Source organism: Protopterus annectens, chromosome 3.part1, assembly GCF_019279795.1.
Source record: "Protopterus annectens isolate FY-2018-M chromosome 3.part1, PAN1.0, whole genome shotgun sequence".
Taxonomy (NCBI): Eukaryota; Metazoa; Chordata; order Ceratodontiformes; family Protopteridae; genus Protopterus; species Protopterus annectens.
In genome coordinates, this window is record NC_056732.1 from 1,912,782,535 (window position 1) to 1,912,801,797 (window position 19,263).

A 19,263-nucleotide genomic window follows, 5' to 3' on the forward strand; every position below is an offset into this window, starting at 1 on the left:
AGGGTATGTGAGCTGATGCCACTGCTCATTCCCATCCCAACAGCCTGGCCCTCCAGCACCCATGCTGGTAGTCGAACATGGGTTGCCTGGGGCACAGTAAGGCCTTTATCTCTCTGTGCCACTGGATCAGATTTTGTCACCCACTGTCTTTATAAATGCTACTGCTTTTCCAGTGTTCTGCCATTTGCATTTTAGGTAATTTCAATGTAGATTATGCAGTTTTTCCTGCTCATAACTTAGCTCTGGGTAGTCTACAGATGTTGACATTATATTACATAATATCAGTGTACAACCATTTGATAAACAATTTCGAGTCAGGAATGAGTTCAGAATTCCTGCTGACTTTGAAAGCATTTCCCAAAGTAATTATGAAAGTCGTTAAAGGCGCTTACTTACCAGGTAACAATACTTGTCATCAAACTCATTCCACTTTTCACTACATTTGATAACTGCATTATAGTGGCCACCATTAACAACTCCTATGTGGTTACACATTGCATAGAGACTGTAAATTGTCTGTAAAATAAGATGGAAAGATTAAGTCATTATATGTTGATTTATGTTATATCTAATACAGACCTTATTGAAAATACAGTATATTCTGTTACTGTAATGCTCAAATTAAGAGGAAGAAACAACAAGATGGATATAGCACAGCTCTTCTGCTATAAAAATGTGATTGCTAAAACTCATTATAACTGTTTCTAGTTAAATGAATGACACTCCAAGAAGAGTAAATCAACACAAATTTCAAAAGAAGATGGGGACAGCTTGTGAGTGCAAAAGCCTGGCATATCATAGCTGTTAACCTTGTTTGACAACTGCCAGTGAAAATGAAAATTTTCTGACTTAACAATGGCAGACATTTTATATTATTTATGACCTCACCAAATTACAAATGCAAGAATACTAAGTCATCATAATTTTGAAAAAACAGGATTTTTTGAGGTTTATTTTTGCCCTTATCAAAGATACAGTGACCTTAAAGTTAGCTTATTTAGAGGAAGGGGCTGTTGGAGCAAATTAACTACAAAGTACTCCACCTATAAGACAAGACATATTAAAAAAATCACATTTTGTGAAATGAAGATTTACAATTCTCATGCTTTCAATTTTGATAGGTTTCACTCTGTTTTAAACATGCTTTGATAATACCATTGCTGAAATAATTTTTTCGACAAAGCAACTTTTCCAAATACATTACTAAAAATGATATACTCCATTTAAATTAAAGTTACAGTATTAAGGTTTTAATACTATTCCAATACTGTATGCATACAGTGATAGAAGCAGTTAAGATTACAAGCTATGTTATGAAACAATATGCAAGTTAGTTAAGCAAAGTAACACCCTGAAAAAAAGGTACTTCAAATATTATGAGTTTGAAATTATAAGGCTGGCAGTTCTCAGCCTCTTAATTTCAGTAGGTTGGTATCACTTTTAAATGTGCTTTGACAATCTTAACAGTGCTATAAAAATATTTTCTACTTTCTCAAAACCACCTTTCAAGCTAAAAACTAAAAATGCTACTCCTTCTATAAGATGTTCATGTCCATTTTAGCTAAAAGAATTAATCTTCTTATACCTAAACTAAGTAACAATTATCACTGGTTCATAGGGTCATAGATTGGTACTAGGCTAAGTGCCCTTGTGGGCCATTTTAAGCCTAGCCAATTACCCCATGCAAGAATCAAACCCTGCACCTTGTGCCCGTAAGGCAAATACCTTGACCATTATGTCAACCTCCCACAAACCCATACTGGGTTTATTTTAAATAGACAAGTACAGGATAATGTAACAACAATACATGCATTAATAGACTATGCAAATAAAAATAAAAAAGAACTTTTTATCATTAGTCTCAATTTTAGATAAGGCTTTTGACTCAGTTAATTGGTCGTACCTATTTAAGACACTTAAAGTACATAATTTCTCACTTGAGTTAATTGTATTAATTTTTAAAGTTATACAATAATGCTTGTGCTCATGTTAAAATAGGTTCTTTTCCCTCTTCTTCTTTCGGCTTTTTCCCGGTTAGGGGTTGCCACAGCGGATCACCTGTCCGCTCATGATTGGCAGTGGAGTTTTACAGTGTCGAGTTGCCAGCCCGGCGCCCAACCTTCCACAGAAGGCACACACACACACTCACACCTAGGGCCAATTTAGAGTGTCCAATCCACCTAAAGTATGTCTTTGGGATGTGGGAGGAAACCGGAGTACCCGGAGGAAACCCACGCGACCACAGGGAGGACATGCAGACTCCGTACAGAAGGCACCCCAGCCGAGAATCGAACCGGAGAACCTCTTGCTGTGAGGTGGCAACACTAACCGCTGCACCACCATGGCCGCCCTAGGTTCTTTTCCTTCTAATTCCTTTAAATTACAAAAGGACACAAAACAATGGTGTCCATTATCACCTTTACTTTTTGCATTAGCTGTAGAACCTTTTGCTAATAGTATTTGGATCCAATAAGAACATTAATGGCATCCAAATAAAAGATTTTGAACTAAAGATTGAACTCTCTGCTGATGACATTTTACTAACAAAAAGAAATATACAGAATTCATTAGAATATATCATTAATTCTATTAGTCAGTTTGAAGAAATCTCGAACTTAAGATCTAATCATAATAAAACAAGTACTTTATTAATAAAAAAAATAAACATTTATACAAAAAATATTCTAACTTCAATTGGAATAGCAATCGAATGAAATACACTGGTATAACCATTATGCCTAATAGTAAAGGAATGATACAAACTTTCAACAGCTTGTTCATAAAATTGTCACAAATTGGAACAAATTCTTCCTTACCATGGAAGAACGATTAATGCTTTTTAAGATGGTAATTCTCCCTAAAATACTTCAGTACTAAATCCACCAAAAATGATGAAGATGATAAATAATATTCTACTTACATTTTTTGGCATCCTAATAAAATCAAGAGTTTCATTTGATGGCACAGAAAAGGTTGGAATAATGGTGGAAAAGGATTCCCTGATATTCAATTACATGCTACTTCAACAATTGTAAAAGTTATAGTGCTATGGATAAATTAATCTTGATTCAAAATGGAAACAAGTACCTCAAGAGACATTATTAGTTAATAATAAATACATTGCAACCAGTCATAAACAAACAGTCCATAATACTTTTATCTGGTTATTAAGAGATTTGTGTGCAAATTGAATTACACCCTCTTCTCAAATTCCCTATTTAAAGAACATAATTTCCTCTTTCCAAAAGTTTGCATATTCTTACCATTATGTTAAAGGAGTCTACTTTAGATGAACAAAATGCCACTTACCTGCAACCAGATTCACCGAGTCGAGAAGACTGACAGCACCACAACACCGATGTCCCAGAACACTGACTTTTCATTCCAGGTAAGTAACCGCTCAGCCATCCTGTTGAACTTTGCCCCTTAGTAGTGCGATCTCAGAGTTGGTATATTTAGTTAGCGGTTGGGGGGGCTGCAGCCCCCCACATGGGTGGGTTTAGTTTTCTTCTGTTTACTTGTTTGTTTCGGATGGCTGAGCGGTTACTTAGCTGGAGTGAATAGTTGGTCTTCTCATCTCGGTGAACTAGGTTTTGGGTAAGTGGCATTTTGTTCATCTAAAGTAGACCCATATTAAAGACTTAATTTTTCTGTATTTCCAATTGCATAGACAAATGACTGCTTAGAAACTCATAACTTCAACAAAATGCTAGTACTAAATCAACATAGTAACTTAATTTATTGGCATCAATTCTTAAATGGTATTGATAAATATACTGTTGAAAATTTAAGGTCCAAATGTGATCAAGATTCTGAGAACTGAGAGTTTGTGAACACAGAGACTAGTAAGATATTTAACCTAGATAAGAAATTGTTCCCCAAATTATTGGAATTCTTAATAAATATCATTAATAATTCAATGAAAAAATCATATCTGTCACTAATTTATAATATTCTTAAGTTAGATTTCACATATTTAGGTAATTCCTATTGGAACTACTCCTCAAAAATTAATAATGAAGACTTCTCTGAATAATACAAGAAAATAATATTAAAATCTACAGATAAAACTATATCTTCATTATACTGGAAATTTTTCACTTGGAAATTTTTACACAGACCTTTTGTCACTCCTAATAAAATTACAATTATGCATAAATCAAATAGAATGAAATGCTGGAGATGTGATTCTGAAATAATAGCTAATTGGTTCCATGTGGTATATGAATGTGAAGTCATCTCCCCTCTTTGGAAAGAAATTAATAACTTCATTCAAGCTCTATGGTCAGAAAAATGTAATATTTCTAAATCTTTAGTTTTATTTAATGCACTGATTCCTGGGATAATTCCAAAAATCCAAGTGCCTCATATTTGGTCTATTCTTGTTATAGCCAGAAAAGCAATTGCTAAAAATTGGAAAAGTAAAGTTACCCCCTCTAGTGTTGAATTTATTAGTAATGCAAACATTTTTTGCAGTAGTGAATCATATACTATAAAGATAAGAACTTTTAATATCACAGATTCATTTAAATGTTGGCTTTAACTTAAAGACTTGCTTAATAAATATTAATTATTGTTGATATACCTTTGATGTATTGATCATCTGCGGATCTGTGTAAATAGTTGTTTGTTTTATAATTGATTAGTTTATTTATTGTTTTAAAATGAAATAAAGAAATTTAAAAAAAGTGATAGTCCTTTACATCACTTTGGTGGCATACTGGAATAAAGTCTTTACTACAGCCCAAGTGACCCAGGTTTGATTAGTGGCTCGGATAACTGATAAAAGTGGCAGTGAGGATTGGATCTTACATGGGTGTCCCCTGTAATGATCCCTGGCAGAAGCTGGAGATGTTACAATGAGGAGGTCTGGTCTAAAGAGGAGAAAAGGCCAGCGAGTATGGCTGAGCTGTTACGGAGGAATGGCTACACTTTGCACACCCACCCTCAGATGTACCATATATACCGTAAATGGGAGGGGGAACAACCAGGGCAGGTTATAAAATAAGTAAAAAAATAAGTCCAAAAAGACAGACAAATGCCATTATACTCTGCAATGAGGCCGGCAAAATATCCAGATGTAGATCTGAGTGGTCAGTAAAACCAGTGATGGATGTGGGGCACTGGGGACAGCTGCGGGAGAGAAAAATAAAGCAAAAAAAAATCCTTTTAAATTTTAAGTTATGGTATTATGTTTTACTGATGCTGTTCACATTTTTATATGAAAAGTGACAGAAACAGTGGGAATGGCAACTGATAATATGAAATAATTAAGAAAAAAAACACTTCTTAGAAGATGAATAAATATCACTAGTGCATAGCTGACATTTTTTGGAACTGCAACAATTTCAGACTATAATACTGTAACCCTATTTCCTGTAATGCACACTATGTGGAGATTGGATAAAATGTGCAATTGTGAGGTCTCTCCTACATTTGGATAATCACTGAGAGAAGCCTCTCCTATATCAGCGTAACCATTGTGAGAATGATTTGTATCTTTACTGCACCCACAATTAATTCTCTAAAGATTTGCTCAGATATCTAAAATGCTCTTTCATTTTTTTGTCAATATTCATAGGTTCATAGGTAAGTACTAGGCTATCTGCCCGAGGGCATCCATAAGCCTAGCCAGAATGTGTTGGCTTTCGCTGCCCCCTTAGATTAGTTCCCTGTGCTTCAGTCCAGCAGAGCTATTAGTTCCCTGTCCCTCTGTCCAGCAGAGCCACTGCAGTGATCCCGGGATAAATTTTCTGTTTCCCATCCACCCATCAAGGTTTTTCTTGAAGAGTGTTAGTGAGGGGCTCTGCCTAATGTAGATTGGAATCCTGTTCCAAAGCATGGGGAGTCTCTGGGATAGGAATCTATCCCTCCAGCATGTCCTAGTTATCGCTGTGGTGAGGTTTAGATCCTTAGAGTGTGTGGCTCTTGGGGATTTTTTTTTTTTTTTTTTTTTTTTTTTAGGTGGAGCATGTCCATCAATTCTGGGTAGGACATGGGCTTGTATTTCAGGCAGAGATCACCTCTGAGTAAGCGGTATGCAACCGAGTACACCTGGAGTTTCTTCAGTCGAGCTGCATAGAGCATATGTTTGAGGCCAGTAATACTCTTGGTGAGGTACGTCTGTGGTCTTTCCAGCTGTTGCAGGTGTCTTGTAAGGTACATCCCAAATGGGGTGTTGTACTCTATGATGGGTCTGATGAGTGATGAGTAGAGGGGCACAATAACCTCTTTTGTTCTAGATGTGAACACTTTTGTGATTAGGTGGGCCACATAGAAGGATTTTCTAACCACCTTGGCAATATGATTATCAAAGGAGAGATTACTATCTACTTGGGTCCCCAGATCCCTTATTACATTTTCTGTATTTAGGGGACCACCACGTATGTGGTAGTTCGTGGGTACTTTGTTTTTACTAAAGGGGATGACTATGCACTTTTTGGTATTTAGCTTGAGGCCATGATTTTGACACCAGGTATCCGTCTCAGTGAGGCCCTTCTGGAGGATGTTTGTATCAGCTGGAGAGTTAATTATGGCCCCCAGTTTGCAGTCATCTACGAACCTGGTCAGCCACAGTCCTCCTGTGCTTGCCTGTACCTCTGAGAAGTATATACCGAACAGGTGGGGTCCCAGGACTGAGCCCAGGGGGATGCCACTTGTAACTGGTTTAGAGTCGGACCTAGAGCCTGCAACTCTCACCGTGTGGGTTCTATCCTTGAGCCAATTGGCAACCCATCTCGTGATGTAGGGGTTTATGTTCAGGCTGGTGAGCTTGTTTATAATACCAGAATGGGGAATGATGTCAAAAGCCTTTGCGAGGTCTAGGTAGGCTGTGTGTACCTCCTTTCCCTCGTCTAATGCCTTGGTAACTGTCTCAAAGATGTCCACCAGGTTTAGGTGGCATGATCTGCCCTTAACAAAGCCAAACTGGGTAGTGTCCAGTGTTTGAAGGTTCCCAGGTCTCTGTTAATGAATTCCATGATGATGCACTCCATAGCCTTGCAGACCAGGCTATTCAGGCTTATAGGGCGATAGTTCCCAGGGTCTGCTGTGACTCCACCTTTGTGGAGCGGGATAACTGTTGCTGTGCGCCACTCTATGGGTACGCAGCCTGTACAGAGGCTGAGTTTGAACAGTGTGTTTAGGTGAGGGGTTAGTCCATTTCGGAGCTCGTGTAAGACACAGCCTGGGACACCATCTGGTCCCATTGAAGCTGTATTTTTGGCTTTGGATAGGGCTGTTTTAACCTGTCTGTCAGTGATTGCCAGGGTGCTACATTCTTCTCGTATGGTTATGGGCCCTTTAGGGGGTGAGAGGGGTAGTGAAGTTTGCACTAAACCTGTCTGCCAGAATGTTGGCAATATCAGTCGGTTCAGTGTATTTTGTGCCACTCTGCACTAACTCAGAGCAGATCTGAGAGTTTCCACTTAGGTTCTTGACATAGCTAAAGAACGCTTTGTGGTTATCTTTGGAGTCCTTAGCAATTTTTCTTTCAAAGCTCGCCTTGGATGATTTTATGAGGGATCATAGTTTCTTGCTGATACTATTCAGGGATGTCTTTCCTTCTTGGGATTTTACTCTTTTCTGCACTAGTTTCCTCATTCTGTTGTATAGCTTGTTTATGGTAGGGGTCCACCAGACTGGTTTCCTTTTCTTGGAGGAGTGAGTCTTGGTTTTGCTTGGGATAGCATGATCCATGCATTCTTGCAGGTGCTCATAGAGTGCCTTTGTAAGGAATTCAGCAGCTTGGACAGTGTTGTCCTTTAGCATGGGGGCTGTGAACCTTTCCACCTCGGTCTTAAGTAATGTGAAGTTTGCTTTTGAAATGTTTTTCACGGTGGTTTCCTTGATTGGGGGTGGGGGCGGAATATGGATATCCAGAGTGATTAGTCTATGGTCTGATCTAACCAGCGAGGGTTAGACCTCTGGTGTAGAACACCTGTCGCCCATGTTGGTGATGACCAGGTCCAATATGTTGTCACCTCTGGTGGGGGTGTTGACCAGTGATCCAGGGCGTTCAAGTTTATAAATTCTAGGAAGCGTTGGGCAAGGGAGTTAGTACTTGAATAGTTCTCCCAGTTAATGTTAGGGTAATTGAAATCACCCAATATTAGGGCGTTTGGTAGGACCTTCACATTTTCCAGTGTCTCCAGAAATGCGGAATGGGGGTCCTAGATAATGGTGGGTGATCTGTAGCAAGCTACAATTTGAATTGCAGTTTTGCCCGTTGTTAGTTGTACAGGAATGATCTCTGAGGCATTGTGCTGTGCCACTAACCTGGAGTTGTGGGTATCCTTGATGAATATGGATACACCCCCACCTTTTGTGCTTTGGTCCGGGTTCTGTGGCTGAAAAGTATGGTATGAGTTATAGCTTGGTAGTGCTGGGGTGCTCTCTGGAGCCTTAAACCAGGTTTCTGTTACTGCACAGATATCATTGTTCTCCATACTGAGGAGCGCCTCGAGTGCATGCATTTTGAGGTTTAGACTTCTGGCGTTGAGTAGCATTACCCTCAGTTTTTGGTTACTTGTGCTATTTTACGGTGGTAGGTTTGTCTTTTGAGCCTTGCCTAAAAAAAGCACTATGGGGTTGGCAAAAACCTTGGCCAGTATCCAAAAGCCTAAGGGTGACAGGTGTAAGCCATCTCTTGCGAAGCAACGTGGCTTATCGAGCGTGTCATCCCAGGTGGACAGATACTGGATCCCCTTTGAATGACACCAGAAACTTAGCCAATTGTTGAAATTGATAATTTTTTTCTTTATACTGTGGCATCATTCTTGGTGAGGGCAGGATGCTACTCAGGGTCATACCGGCCTAAGCTATGTGATTAGAGAGCTCTTCCATGTTTCTTTTCATGTAGTCCAGGGTGGTATGTCTCAGGTCATTCACACCAACATGGACAATGGCAGAGTCATATTTGTACTTGCTCTGGAGTGACCTGAGGGCTTGTGTTATGTGGCGGATCCTGGCGCCCAACTGGAAGCTAACTGTAACCTTTTCCTTGTCCAGCCTAGTTAGTGGGACATCAGTGTGCCTGACTATAGAGTCGCCTATTACTAGTGTGTTGGGTATGTTATTTTGCCTTAAGGGCTGTGATTGCGTAGAACACTGATTATGTGAAGTATGTGTTTCATGGTTTGTAATGGGGTGTGGGGATTACTTGGGTGTTTGCTTTGGAGGTCTCTGTTGCTTTTGCAAGATTTTTATTTAGAGCCTCCGAGTTTATGTTTTCGTGTATTTATGTGTGTTAATTGCCGGTGTTGGTTTAGTAGGACTATGTGAGACTGGTGGTGTGTTGCAAGTATTTTCCTTCTCCTCTTGACTGTCAGTTCCAGTCTTAGGTTGAGAGAGCTTTGCCTCTAGTTTGGCTGTATAATTGCATCTCTCGCATATATTAGTGTTTGGTGGTAGAAGGAGAGGGTTGTCTGTGTACATAAGGCAGTTGTAACATTGCCTCAAAATGCCCAGATTCACCAGTTGGACTGGAGAGTACACCTGAAACTGCCCTTTGGACATGCCTGAATAGGTAAAGTGAGCTGTTTTACTTATTAGCTGGTAGGGACGAATAGAGAGCCTTGCCCTTCTGGAAGGTATAGGGGGTCTAGTGCTAGGGTTAATTAGTGCTTGCTATGAGTTTTGAGCAAGTGCTGGGCTGTGAAATGAATGGTTTGAGTGCTTAAGTTGAAAGTTTGTCTAGTTCCAAGGGAAAAATTGAAGGGCAGACTTTGTGGAGCCGGGAATAGTTTAACCCTAGCTAAGCGGCACTGCTCGTTGTGCAAAACCGCGCAAATACATTTTTTATAGCAGGGAAATGAAAGAGATAGAAATTAGCCCAAAATGGCCACTAAACTACTAACTTCTGGGCTACAGCAAACAAGGCGCACAATTTTCAGAAAGAAACGGCTCAAATGAGCAAGCACAATAAGCCTTTAACCAGAAATTCCCAGCTCAGAAGGGCAGAATCTAGCCTCTCCTCCCACAAGAGTGCAGACTACAAGCCTTCTTAATGTAAAATAACTGGTCTGAAGCCCAAGTGCTTAAACCAGAACTAATGTGCTTTTAGAATAACAGACACTGAGCCTTCAATCAGCAATTCCCAACTTAGAAGGATGTAAGCTACCTGTCCCGCCACAACAATGCAGTCCACAAACCTTCTTAATGTAAAACAACTGGTTTGAAGCCCAAGTGCTTAAATCAAAAGGCTTACAATAACAGTTACAATTTAATCAGGCTACTACCAAGCAGTAATACCTGCAGCAGAATAATACAATTGAGTACTTTTAAGAAAAAGCACAAGCAAAATAAGGTAATAAAGGTGGAAGAAACACAATTACAGTAAAAGCAGATGAATAATGTGCAATTTTTTTTCTTTAACTTCTGTAATACCAATTCTCTTGGGCCAGTTTCTGCTATCTACTCTAAAAGCAAACCTGACAGCCCCTTACAATGTTTACCTAAAGGTCAGCATGGTTAAATTCACAAAGGATTCCAGTGAAAATTCCAATAGATATTTCCTCTACTATATATCTATAGCTAAATATATATATATATATACATATATACATATATATATATATATATATATATATGTATATATATATATATATATATATATATATATATATATATATACATACACATACATATATATATATATATATATATATATATATATATATCTTACATACACACACACACACACACACAGACACACACATGGTTTACTATCAAAATGTCGCAGAACAATTTCATTCCCAATCGTAAACACGAAAGGGATGTGCAAATGTAAAATAAAGTCTGCTCACAACATCAACTCAATACCCGATAACTACAGAGTCAATGTTAATGATGAACCTAAAAAAATACAGTGCAAAAATTCAGTACGTCTTCATACTCCCCACCCCCCGCTAACTATATATTCCAACTTCGAGATCGCACTACAGTGAGGAAAGGGATTAATGCCCCAATCTGCACTGTCCTGCAATCTCTAGCCCTTAGATTAGATCGACTTCATATCAGTGAAAGCAGAGTGGCATTTGCTAATATGAACTACAGATGGTCGGCAACATGGCAATTGACAATCTGCCATCCGATATCCCATTTGCAGAACATCTACATTTGTAATTTTGATAGTAAATATATATGTGTATGTGTATATATATATATATATATATATATATATATATATATATATATATATATATATATATATAAATATATGTGTGTGTGTATATAGATATAAAATCTATATGCATACATAGAAAGAAGTTATGTACCTACCATAACGTTCCATGTTAGTTGTCTCCTCTCGCCTTCTTTCTTGTTGGTTGGGTTCGGAGCCGATCCTCAGCTCTGACTCAGCCATCTTCTAAAGCTCGAAAGCTACATACTGGCTCGAGGCCTCCCCATATCCCATGATGCCTGGCGCTAGAAACCCAGATCTCATTTGGTAAGACTAACAGCAAACAATATAATGAAGGAATCCTATCCTATCATACATAAGCCCAACTATAGAGCCTACCAGGTAGAGTGGGGTAACCAGAGAAGGCTCAGCCAGTGGAAATCCATAGAGAAACTCTTCTCGGTCTAGTAGGATAGGGGGATGGAGGGTGGGACGCAAGAAAGAAGACGAGAGGAGACAACTAACATGGAACGTTACGGTAGGTACATAACTTCTTTATGTTAAGTTGTCTATCTCGCCTTCATTCTTGCTGGTTGGGACAGCGTCCCTAGCACCTAATATCCTGGGTGGCTCAGTGGAACAGACTCTTCAGAACAGTGGAACCAAAATCAGCTCTGCTCCTGGAAACCACGTCCAATTTATAATGTGAGATGAAAGTATGAGGGTTTGCCCACGTGGCTGCTGCACAAATAGATTCCACGGGCAACCTAGCTTGAAACGCAACAGAAGTGGCTAATGCTCTGGTGGAGTGACCTTTTGGTTTAACAGGCAATTCTTTATTCCTCAGCTGATAGATAAAGGTGATGATAGAAGTCAGCCACCTAGATAAAGTTACTTTTGATACTGGTAGGTCTTGTTTGCCCTCTGCATAAGAAAGGAAAAGCTGATCCGATTTTCTGAGGTCCTTAGTCCTATGCAAATAAAAGCGCAGTTGCCTGTGAACATCTAATTGATGCAACTTATATTCTCCCCTGCTGGAATGGTTGGGAAAAAACACAGGAAGGTCAATGGACTGATTCAAGTTATTCTCAGAAGAGACCTTAGGAAGGAAGGAAGGATTAGTCCTAAGAGCAACCCTGTCTTTGTGGAACACTAGGTATGGGGGATGGATACAAAGAGCCTGCAGTTCAGAAACTCTTCTCGCTGAAGTAATTGCTACCAGAAAAAGTGTTTTCCAAGATAAAAACTTCAAAGAACAGGAAGCTGCCAGTTTGAAGGGGGGCAAAATTAGAGAGGCTAGAATCAAATTCAGATTCACAGGGGTGGAGGATCTCTAACCGGGGGCCTGAGCAGAGTGGTTCCTTTGAGGAAGGCCTTACAAAGCTTATGAGACATTATAGTACTTTCTGAAAGGCCAATATGAAAATTTGAAATTGTGGCTAACTGCACTCTAATTGTAGCGGAAGCGGACCCGGTATGAAAGAGCTCTGCAAGAAATTCCAGGATGTGGTGAACAGGGGCTGAAAAGGGGTCTATATTCTTGGCCGCTGCCCAGGAAAAAAAACGTTTCCATTTACTAGCGTAAGTTTTTCTAGTGGTAGACTTGTGCGATGATAAAATGATTTCACGCACCGATTGGGAGATATCAGGAAGCCTGGCTAGGGTTGGAAGTGGAGCAACCAAGCCGTGAGCTTGATAGATTGCACGCCTGATTGATGTATCAGGAGGTCTGGAGCTGGGTCCAGAGTCCAAGGCTGCTCGATAAGATAATGATGAAGGAACGGAAACCATATTTGTCGAGGCCAGTACGGGGCAATGAGGATCATTCTGTAACCCAATACAGTAGCTTTCTGTATCAGTTTGGGAATTAGGGGAAAAGGGGGGACTGCATACAGAAGTCCCTGAGGCCAATTGTGGACTAGAGCGTCTCTGGGGGAATGCTCTGGATGTGGAAGGAGAGAGAAGAAGTTGCTGCACTTGCTGTTGAAGGGGGTGGCAAAGAGGTCGCAGCAAGGTTGCCCCCATTTGCGGAAGATTTGGTCCGCTACTACTTGTTTCAGAGACCACTCGTGAGGCATGAGAATAGCTCTGCCCAGCCTGTCTGCTATGATATTGGATTTCCCAGGGATATGCGTTGCGGTCAGAAACCGTTGGGAAGAGATCGCCCACTGCCAGAGTCTGAGTGCTTCTCGACATAGGGGGTAGGACCTGGTTCCGCCCTGCTTGTTGATGTACCACACGACTGACATTGTCCAATTGAATTGCAATTGCCCCAGTAGGAAGAGAGTCCTGAAGAGCTTGCAACGCTAAAAGCACTGCCCTCATCTCCAAGACATTTATGTGCAGATGGTACTCTTGAGGTTGCCAGGTACCCTGGACTGTTTTCCCCTGATAATGCCCCCCCTACCCAATCAGGGAGGCATCCGTGGTCACCGTAGCAACTGGAGGGGGAAGTACAAATGGTCTGCCCAGGGGCACTTATGAGGAGACCATCCACCACGCAAGGTGCTTTTTGCATGCTTCTGTGATGATAATCATGTGAGACATGGGAAGCTGCTGGAAGGACCATTGGGTGAAAAGAAGCCATTGGAGGATCCTCATGTGAAAACGAGCCAGAGGGACGAGTATGACTGCTGCTGCCATGAGACCCAGGGTTTGGGGGACGAACTTGGCTTGAATTCTCTTGCATTCTAACAAGACCTGGACATGCCACTGAATGACTAACACCCTGTCTAGTGGAAGGCTGGCTGACCTGTCTTTTGTATTTAAGTTTGTGCCTATAAAGGTGATAGACTGACAAGGCGACAAAGCAGATTTTTCGAAATTTATAGTGATACCTAGTCTGGAGCACGTCTGGATAGTGTAGTCTCTGGCTTGCAGAGGGTGATGCCTGGTGGTAGCAGTGAGGAGCCAGTCGTCTAGATATGGAAACACCTGGAATCCTTGCCATCTCAGGTGAGCGATAACTACTGCCATACATTTGGTGAACACCCTGGGGGCTGTGGTGAGACCAAAGGGCAGAGTTCTGAACTGATAATGGCTGGCTCCCAGCTGGAAGTGCACGAATCTTCTGGAGTGCCTGTCTATTTTGATATGGTAGTACGCATCCTGAAAATCTATGGAGCACATCCAATTGTCCTGACCCAGGAAGGGTAAAATGGACTGTAGCATGACCATCCGAAACTTCATTCTTTGTACAGACCTGTTTAGTCTGCTGAGATCCAAAATGGGTCTCCAGTCCCGTCTTTTTTGGTACCAAAAAGAACCTTGAGTAAATTCCGGATCCTTGTTGGTCTGCTGGGACTTGCTGGATGGCTCTTTTTGTTAGCAGTTTTGAAACTTCCTGAACTGCTTGATCCCTCAGATTGGGTGGAACATCTGGAAGGGACTTGTTCAACAAGAAAGAAGCACGAACAAAGGGAATTCTGTAGCCTCCGGATATAACGGAATGTACCCATTTGTCTTGTGTTATGTCTTGCCAGGCTCTTGGGTACAGCGATAATCTTCCCCCGATTGCCTCCAGAGGTGAGCAGCCGAGCAACCCTTCAGGGATGTTGGAAGGGCTTGTCAGAGAAAGATTCTCTGCTGCCCTGGTTTTGCAGACTCCCTCTGCCACGAGGGCAGCGTCTGTTATTATTCCCTCCTCTGCCCCTGGAGGGAAATTCACCTCGTGTGTCCGACAAGGCTACCTGGGATTTCCAGAACCACATCTTTCCACTCTTCTGACCCTTGGGATATGGTCTGGAAGGAGTGGAAAAACGGACTCCTACAGCAGAGAGAGTCTTGCCTTCCTGCTCACAGCTGGTAAGGGTGTCCTTCACCTGTGATCCAAAGAGAGAGGAACCATCAAAGGGGGTGTTGGTGAAAGATGCTCTGAAAGGTTCCGCAAAGTTACAAAGCCGCATCCAAGCGTGTCTCCTTAGAGTGACGCCTTTGCCTGCGGCTCTACTCACCCCATCGGCTGCATAAGAAATGATACTCCAAAAGGTAAATCAAAACCAGCAGGACCAGCAGGACCAAGAAAGACAAAATCCAGGAAAGGTACGCAGAACCAGGAAAAGTTGAATTCTTTATTGAATTTCAGCAGAAGACAAAAAACAAGCGCTTTCGCTCGGTAAATACCGAGCTTTCTCAAGTTAGCACTGAAGTGCCAAAAGCATTTTTAAATAGAACCTTCTAGGTCACCTGATTAATTAATTAATGCAATTAATAAACAAACCACATAAGGAACTAAAACAGTGCTACAATACTATACAAATGTCTATTAAAATCATGAATAAAAATACATAAAAAATTCTTATTATGAAAATGTTAACACAAGTTCAGTAATATTAACATTCCAAAAAACATAAAATGGAAATGAAAAATAAAAAATAGAATGAAAATGAAGTGTAGCTAAAATACATAAGTGGTTAGGAACCTAAAAACGAGAGATGCCCTATAATAATGGATAACCCTGTGATTACTAATATACAGGAATAATGAAACATGAAAAATATATGTGATAAAAAACACATGAATGCAAATATAAAAAATATGTAAATTTATAAAAAGTGCAAAGGATGAAAAAGATGGCCATAACATGTAAAATATATTAATAAATGAAAATAATTCTATTATAAACGGGCCATCCTCAGTTTGAGAACACTACTGATGTTAATGTTCTCATTCAAACCCAGAGGTCTTCCTGCATCCAACTTAAGTTGCCAAAGAAGTTCTCTATATTCTAATGTTGTCTCCCAATCCCCACCTCTGGCATCTGGTGTCACCTGCTCTAAAACAAGGAACCTAAGTTCAAAACTGGGACAAGTAAGAGAGTGTTTGAAGAATGCATTAGACTCCTTTTGTCTAAGAATATCGTAAAAATGTTCGTAAATTCTTTTTTGCAAGGGCCTTTCAGTTTTTCCAATATAAAAACTGGTACAGGTTTTACATAGTCCTAAATACACTACTCCTTTACTTCCACAATTAGTGTAACAATTGGCATTAAAAAGAAAATTCCTAGAAGGAATATAAAGAGTCGAGGCGTTGATAATAGCAAAACATTGTTTACATGTCCCGCATTTAAAGGTACCTGTTTTAGAGTTCTGCATGTTAACTCGGGAGCAGTGTTTCCTTTCGAAGAGCTCTTTTAGATTAACATCTCTCTATCTCTCTTTCTTACGAACCTAGGATGTGTTGGTACTATATCCTTCAGTTCATCGTGAAGTGTTAAAACCGACCAGTGTCTTTTTACAGATTCCTCAATATCTACAGAACTAAGGGAGTAAGTGTAAATAAAATTGCCATGGTGGTCAGGTACATCCTTGTTATTGTCTGTATTGAAAGACATACCTTTACCTAAGAGTGGGGGGTATTTTGTTGCTCTGTTGTCTATGACGTCCTGTGCCAAAGCGGTGACAAGGGAGGAGGGATACCTCTCTCCAAGAAGAGGGATTTCAAAAAATTGATTTCTTCTAAAAAATCAACAGAGGTACTACACATCCTAGAGGCTCTGATGAACTGCCCCTTTACGATGCCTTTCTTCTGATAAAATGGGTACCCACTCTGAAAATGCAAATAAGAATTAGAAAAAGTAGGTTTCCTGTATAGTTTGGATTGGAATGTATGGTTGTGATGGTTTTTAAACAAGGTGACATCAAGATACTGTAACTCATTTTCACTAACACTATAAGTGAAGGTCAAAAAATGAGTGGTGGAGTTGAGGTAATGAAAAAAGTCCAGGAACTGATTTGACGTTCCATTCCAAAGCATACAGATGTCATCTAAATACCTTTTATAGTGTGTTAAATATTGGGCCCAGGTGGTGGAAAAAATGAACCGTTGTTCCCATCTATGTGGAACTACATTGGCATATAATGAAGCGCAAGAAGCGCCCATGGCCACTCCTTTTCTGTTTATAGAGTTCTCCATTAAAATAAATGAAATTGTTCTCTAGAACAGTTTCCATGAACTCCACCAAAGGCCAGTCACTTTGTTACTAAGACCAGCTTCCAAAGATAGTACTTCGTTAAACCATTCCAGACCAACCGAATGTGGGATGCTAGGGGACACATCTACTATGTCAATAGTGACCAAAAGGAGTTCAGGTTGAAAAAAGGAGGGTTCAATACCTTTAAGAAAGTCCCAGGAGTCTTTGTGTACATGTTCTAAGGAGGAACCAAATTGCTTTGTTATATGATCAACAAATTTCCCCAGGGGTTCCGTAATACTTCCTGCTTCTGAGACAATGGGTCTAAACCTCAGAGGATCCAGGCCTTTATGTATTTTTGGAATTCCAAAAATAATTGGAATTTTGGGTTTGTTGACATGTAAATAGTTAAACAATCTTTCATTTATAACTCCTTGTAACAAATGGTCAGTAAGCATGAAGCTAGTTTTGGAAAAAGCAAGGCTGACTTCATTCCTAGAGACTATCTCATATTGGTCTGAAACCTGTAGCATGTCATGGAGATGGCTGTCATAGTCAGAATTATACATGAGGACTACTACACCTCCCTTATCGGGTTTCATAACCTGAATACTTTCATTCTTAAGATGGTTAATAAGCCTGACTCCTTGTTGATCTAAATTGACAGGAAATAAATTAGTTCCCTGAGTATGTGCAATTCTAAGATCGTTCTCAACCAATTCTTCAAAAACCTTGATTGAGGGGTGTGGGGGGTTGAAAGTGCTAGTTCTGGAGAGACCATTAGTAACATAGGGTTGTTCTTTGAAATAAAATGCCAGATTTAAACTTCAATAAAAAGTTTTAAATCTACCAAATCTTTGGCAAAGTTGGAAGGACGCAGGGGTACATACTGAAAACCCCGGGTGAATAGATTGAAGGTGTCCTGCTTCACATCCATTTCTGTGTAGTTCTAAACAATAAAATTGTCTCTTTTGATTATAGAATATCTACTGCCTAATTCAGTAACCAAATTATGCACAGGTTCAGTTTCAACCACCATATTGGTGTCAACTATTTGTATCCGTTGCCCCAACCCTGTGGAAACTGTTTCTGTCCCCTCCCCCCCGTTCTGCCGGTGGGTTGCCGAAAATCCTGGAAGGAATTTTTCCTTCCTTTCTCAGCCAGTCTTTCGCTCCTACGGAGCGGTTCAATAGGTTGTTCAGAAAAATTGTTATCAGGTACTTTAACCTGATTATTTTTGTAAACATCCTGCTTGTTATCCCAGCGTGTCTTATATGGGAGGGGGTAAACTGTTCCCTCTCTATATTCAATGAGGTTCCTCTCAAGCTTGCGTATTTTACGATTGAGAATCTTGATGCAAAATTGGTCGATCTCCTCAAAAACATTGTCATAGTTAAACTTCACACTTAGAAAATTACAGTCATTAACCAAAGAATTGTTTAAAACATTTAACACATTTAAAAGAATATCGGTTTTCGCCTCATATTCAGTAATCATGACATTTAAAATTTCTAGTCCAGCTCTATCAAATATTTCACAAAGCTTCTTATGGTAGGAAGTTCCCGGTTGAACATTATTGGGGAACTTATAACAACGTAAACCTTTCGGTACACATTTCACTCTCACACACTCTCTCAAATAGTCAATCTCCAACTGGTTGCTTTTAAAGGCATATAATTTGTCTCTCAATTCATTAAAATCATGTTCTATGTTGTTATGGTTGTTGAGAGTTACAGTACCTTGACTGAATGTGAACTGACGACATGCCCAAGTGTTAAGGTTAAAATCCTTAAGTTGTTTATCAGGTCTGTTAGGCTGGAGAGAGCGTGTGTTATCGGCGTGCTCAGAGTTGGAAGCTCTGACCGGTACTGAGTTCCCCGGAAGTGGAAAATACGAACCACTAGTAGTTCCTAGTACCAAAGCTAGTGAAGACTTTTTCTTTGGCTCCAGACTTTGCTGTTGATTGCCAGGTAACAAAATGTTGCCATCATTGTTGTCTTTCAAAAGATTAGTAAGTTGTGTAAGCAGGGAAAGAATTTGGTTAAATTCTGTGTGAGTCACTGGACCGTCTTCACGGTCTTCTCTCAAAAGCTGAGGAGTATCTGCGAAGTTAACTGGTTCAGCTTCCTCAGCCATGGAAAGGATAAACGTTACTCCAAAAGGTAAATCAAAATCAGCAGGACCAAGAAAGACAAAATCCAGGAAAGGCACGCGGAACCAGGAAAAGTTT

At 40.1% G+C, this 19,263-nt stretch overlaps 1 protein-coding gene across 4 annotated transcripts in view; it reads right to left on the bottom strand.

Annotated features, from left to right (window-relative positions):
* LOC122798823 (ubiquitin carboxyl-terminal hydrolase 2-like) overlaps positions 1–19,263 on the bottom strand; it is a 1,648,319-nt gene that overhangs the window by 730,967 nt on the left and 898,089 nt on the right. For all 4 annotated transcript variants that reach the window (XM_044067950.1, XM_044067948.1, XM_044067949.1 and 1 more), the window contains one exon: positions 397–516. In XM_044067950.1, coding sequence (XP_043923885.1) covers positions 397–516 — 120 coding nt within the window. The remainder of the gene's footprint in view (positions 1–396; positions 517–19,263) is intronic.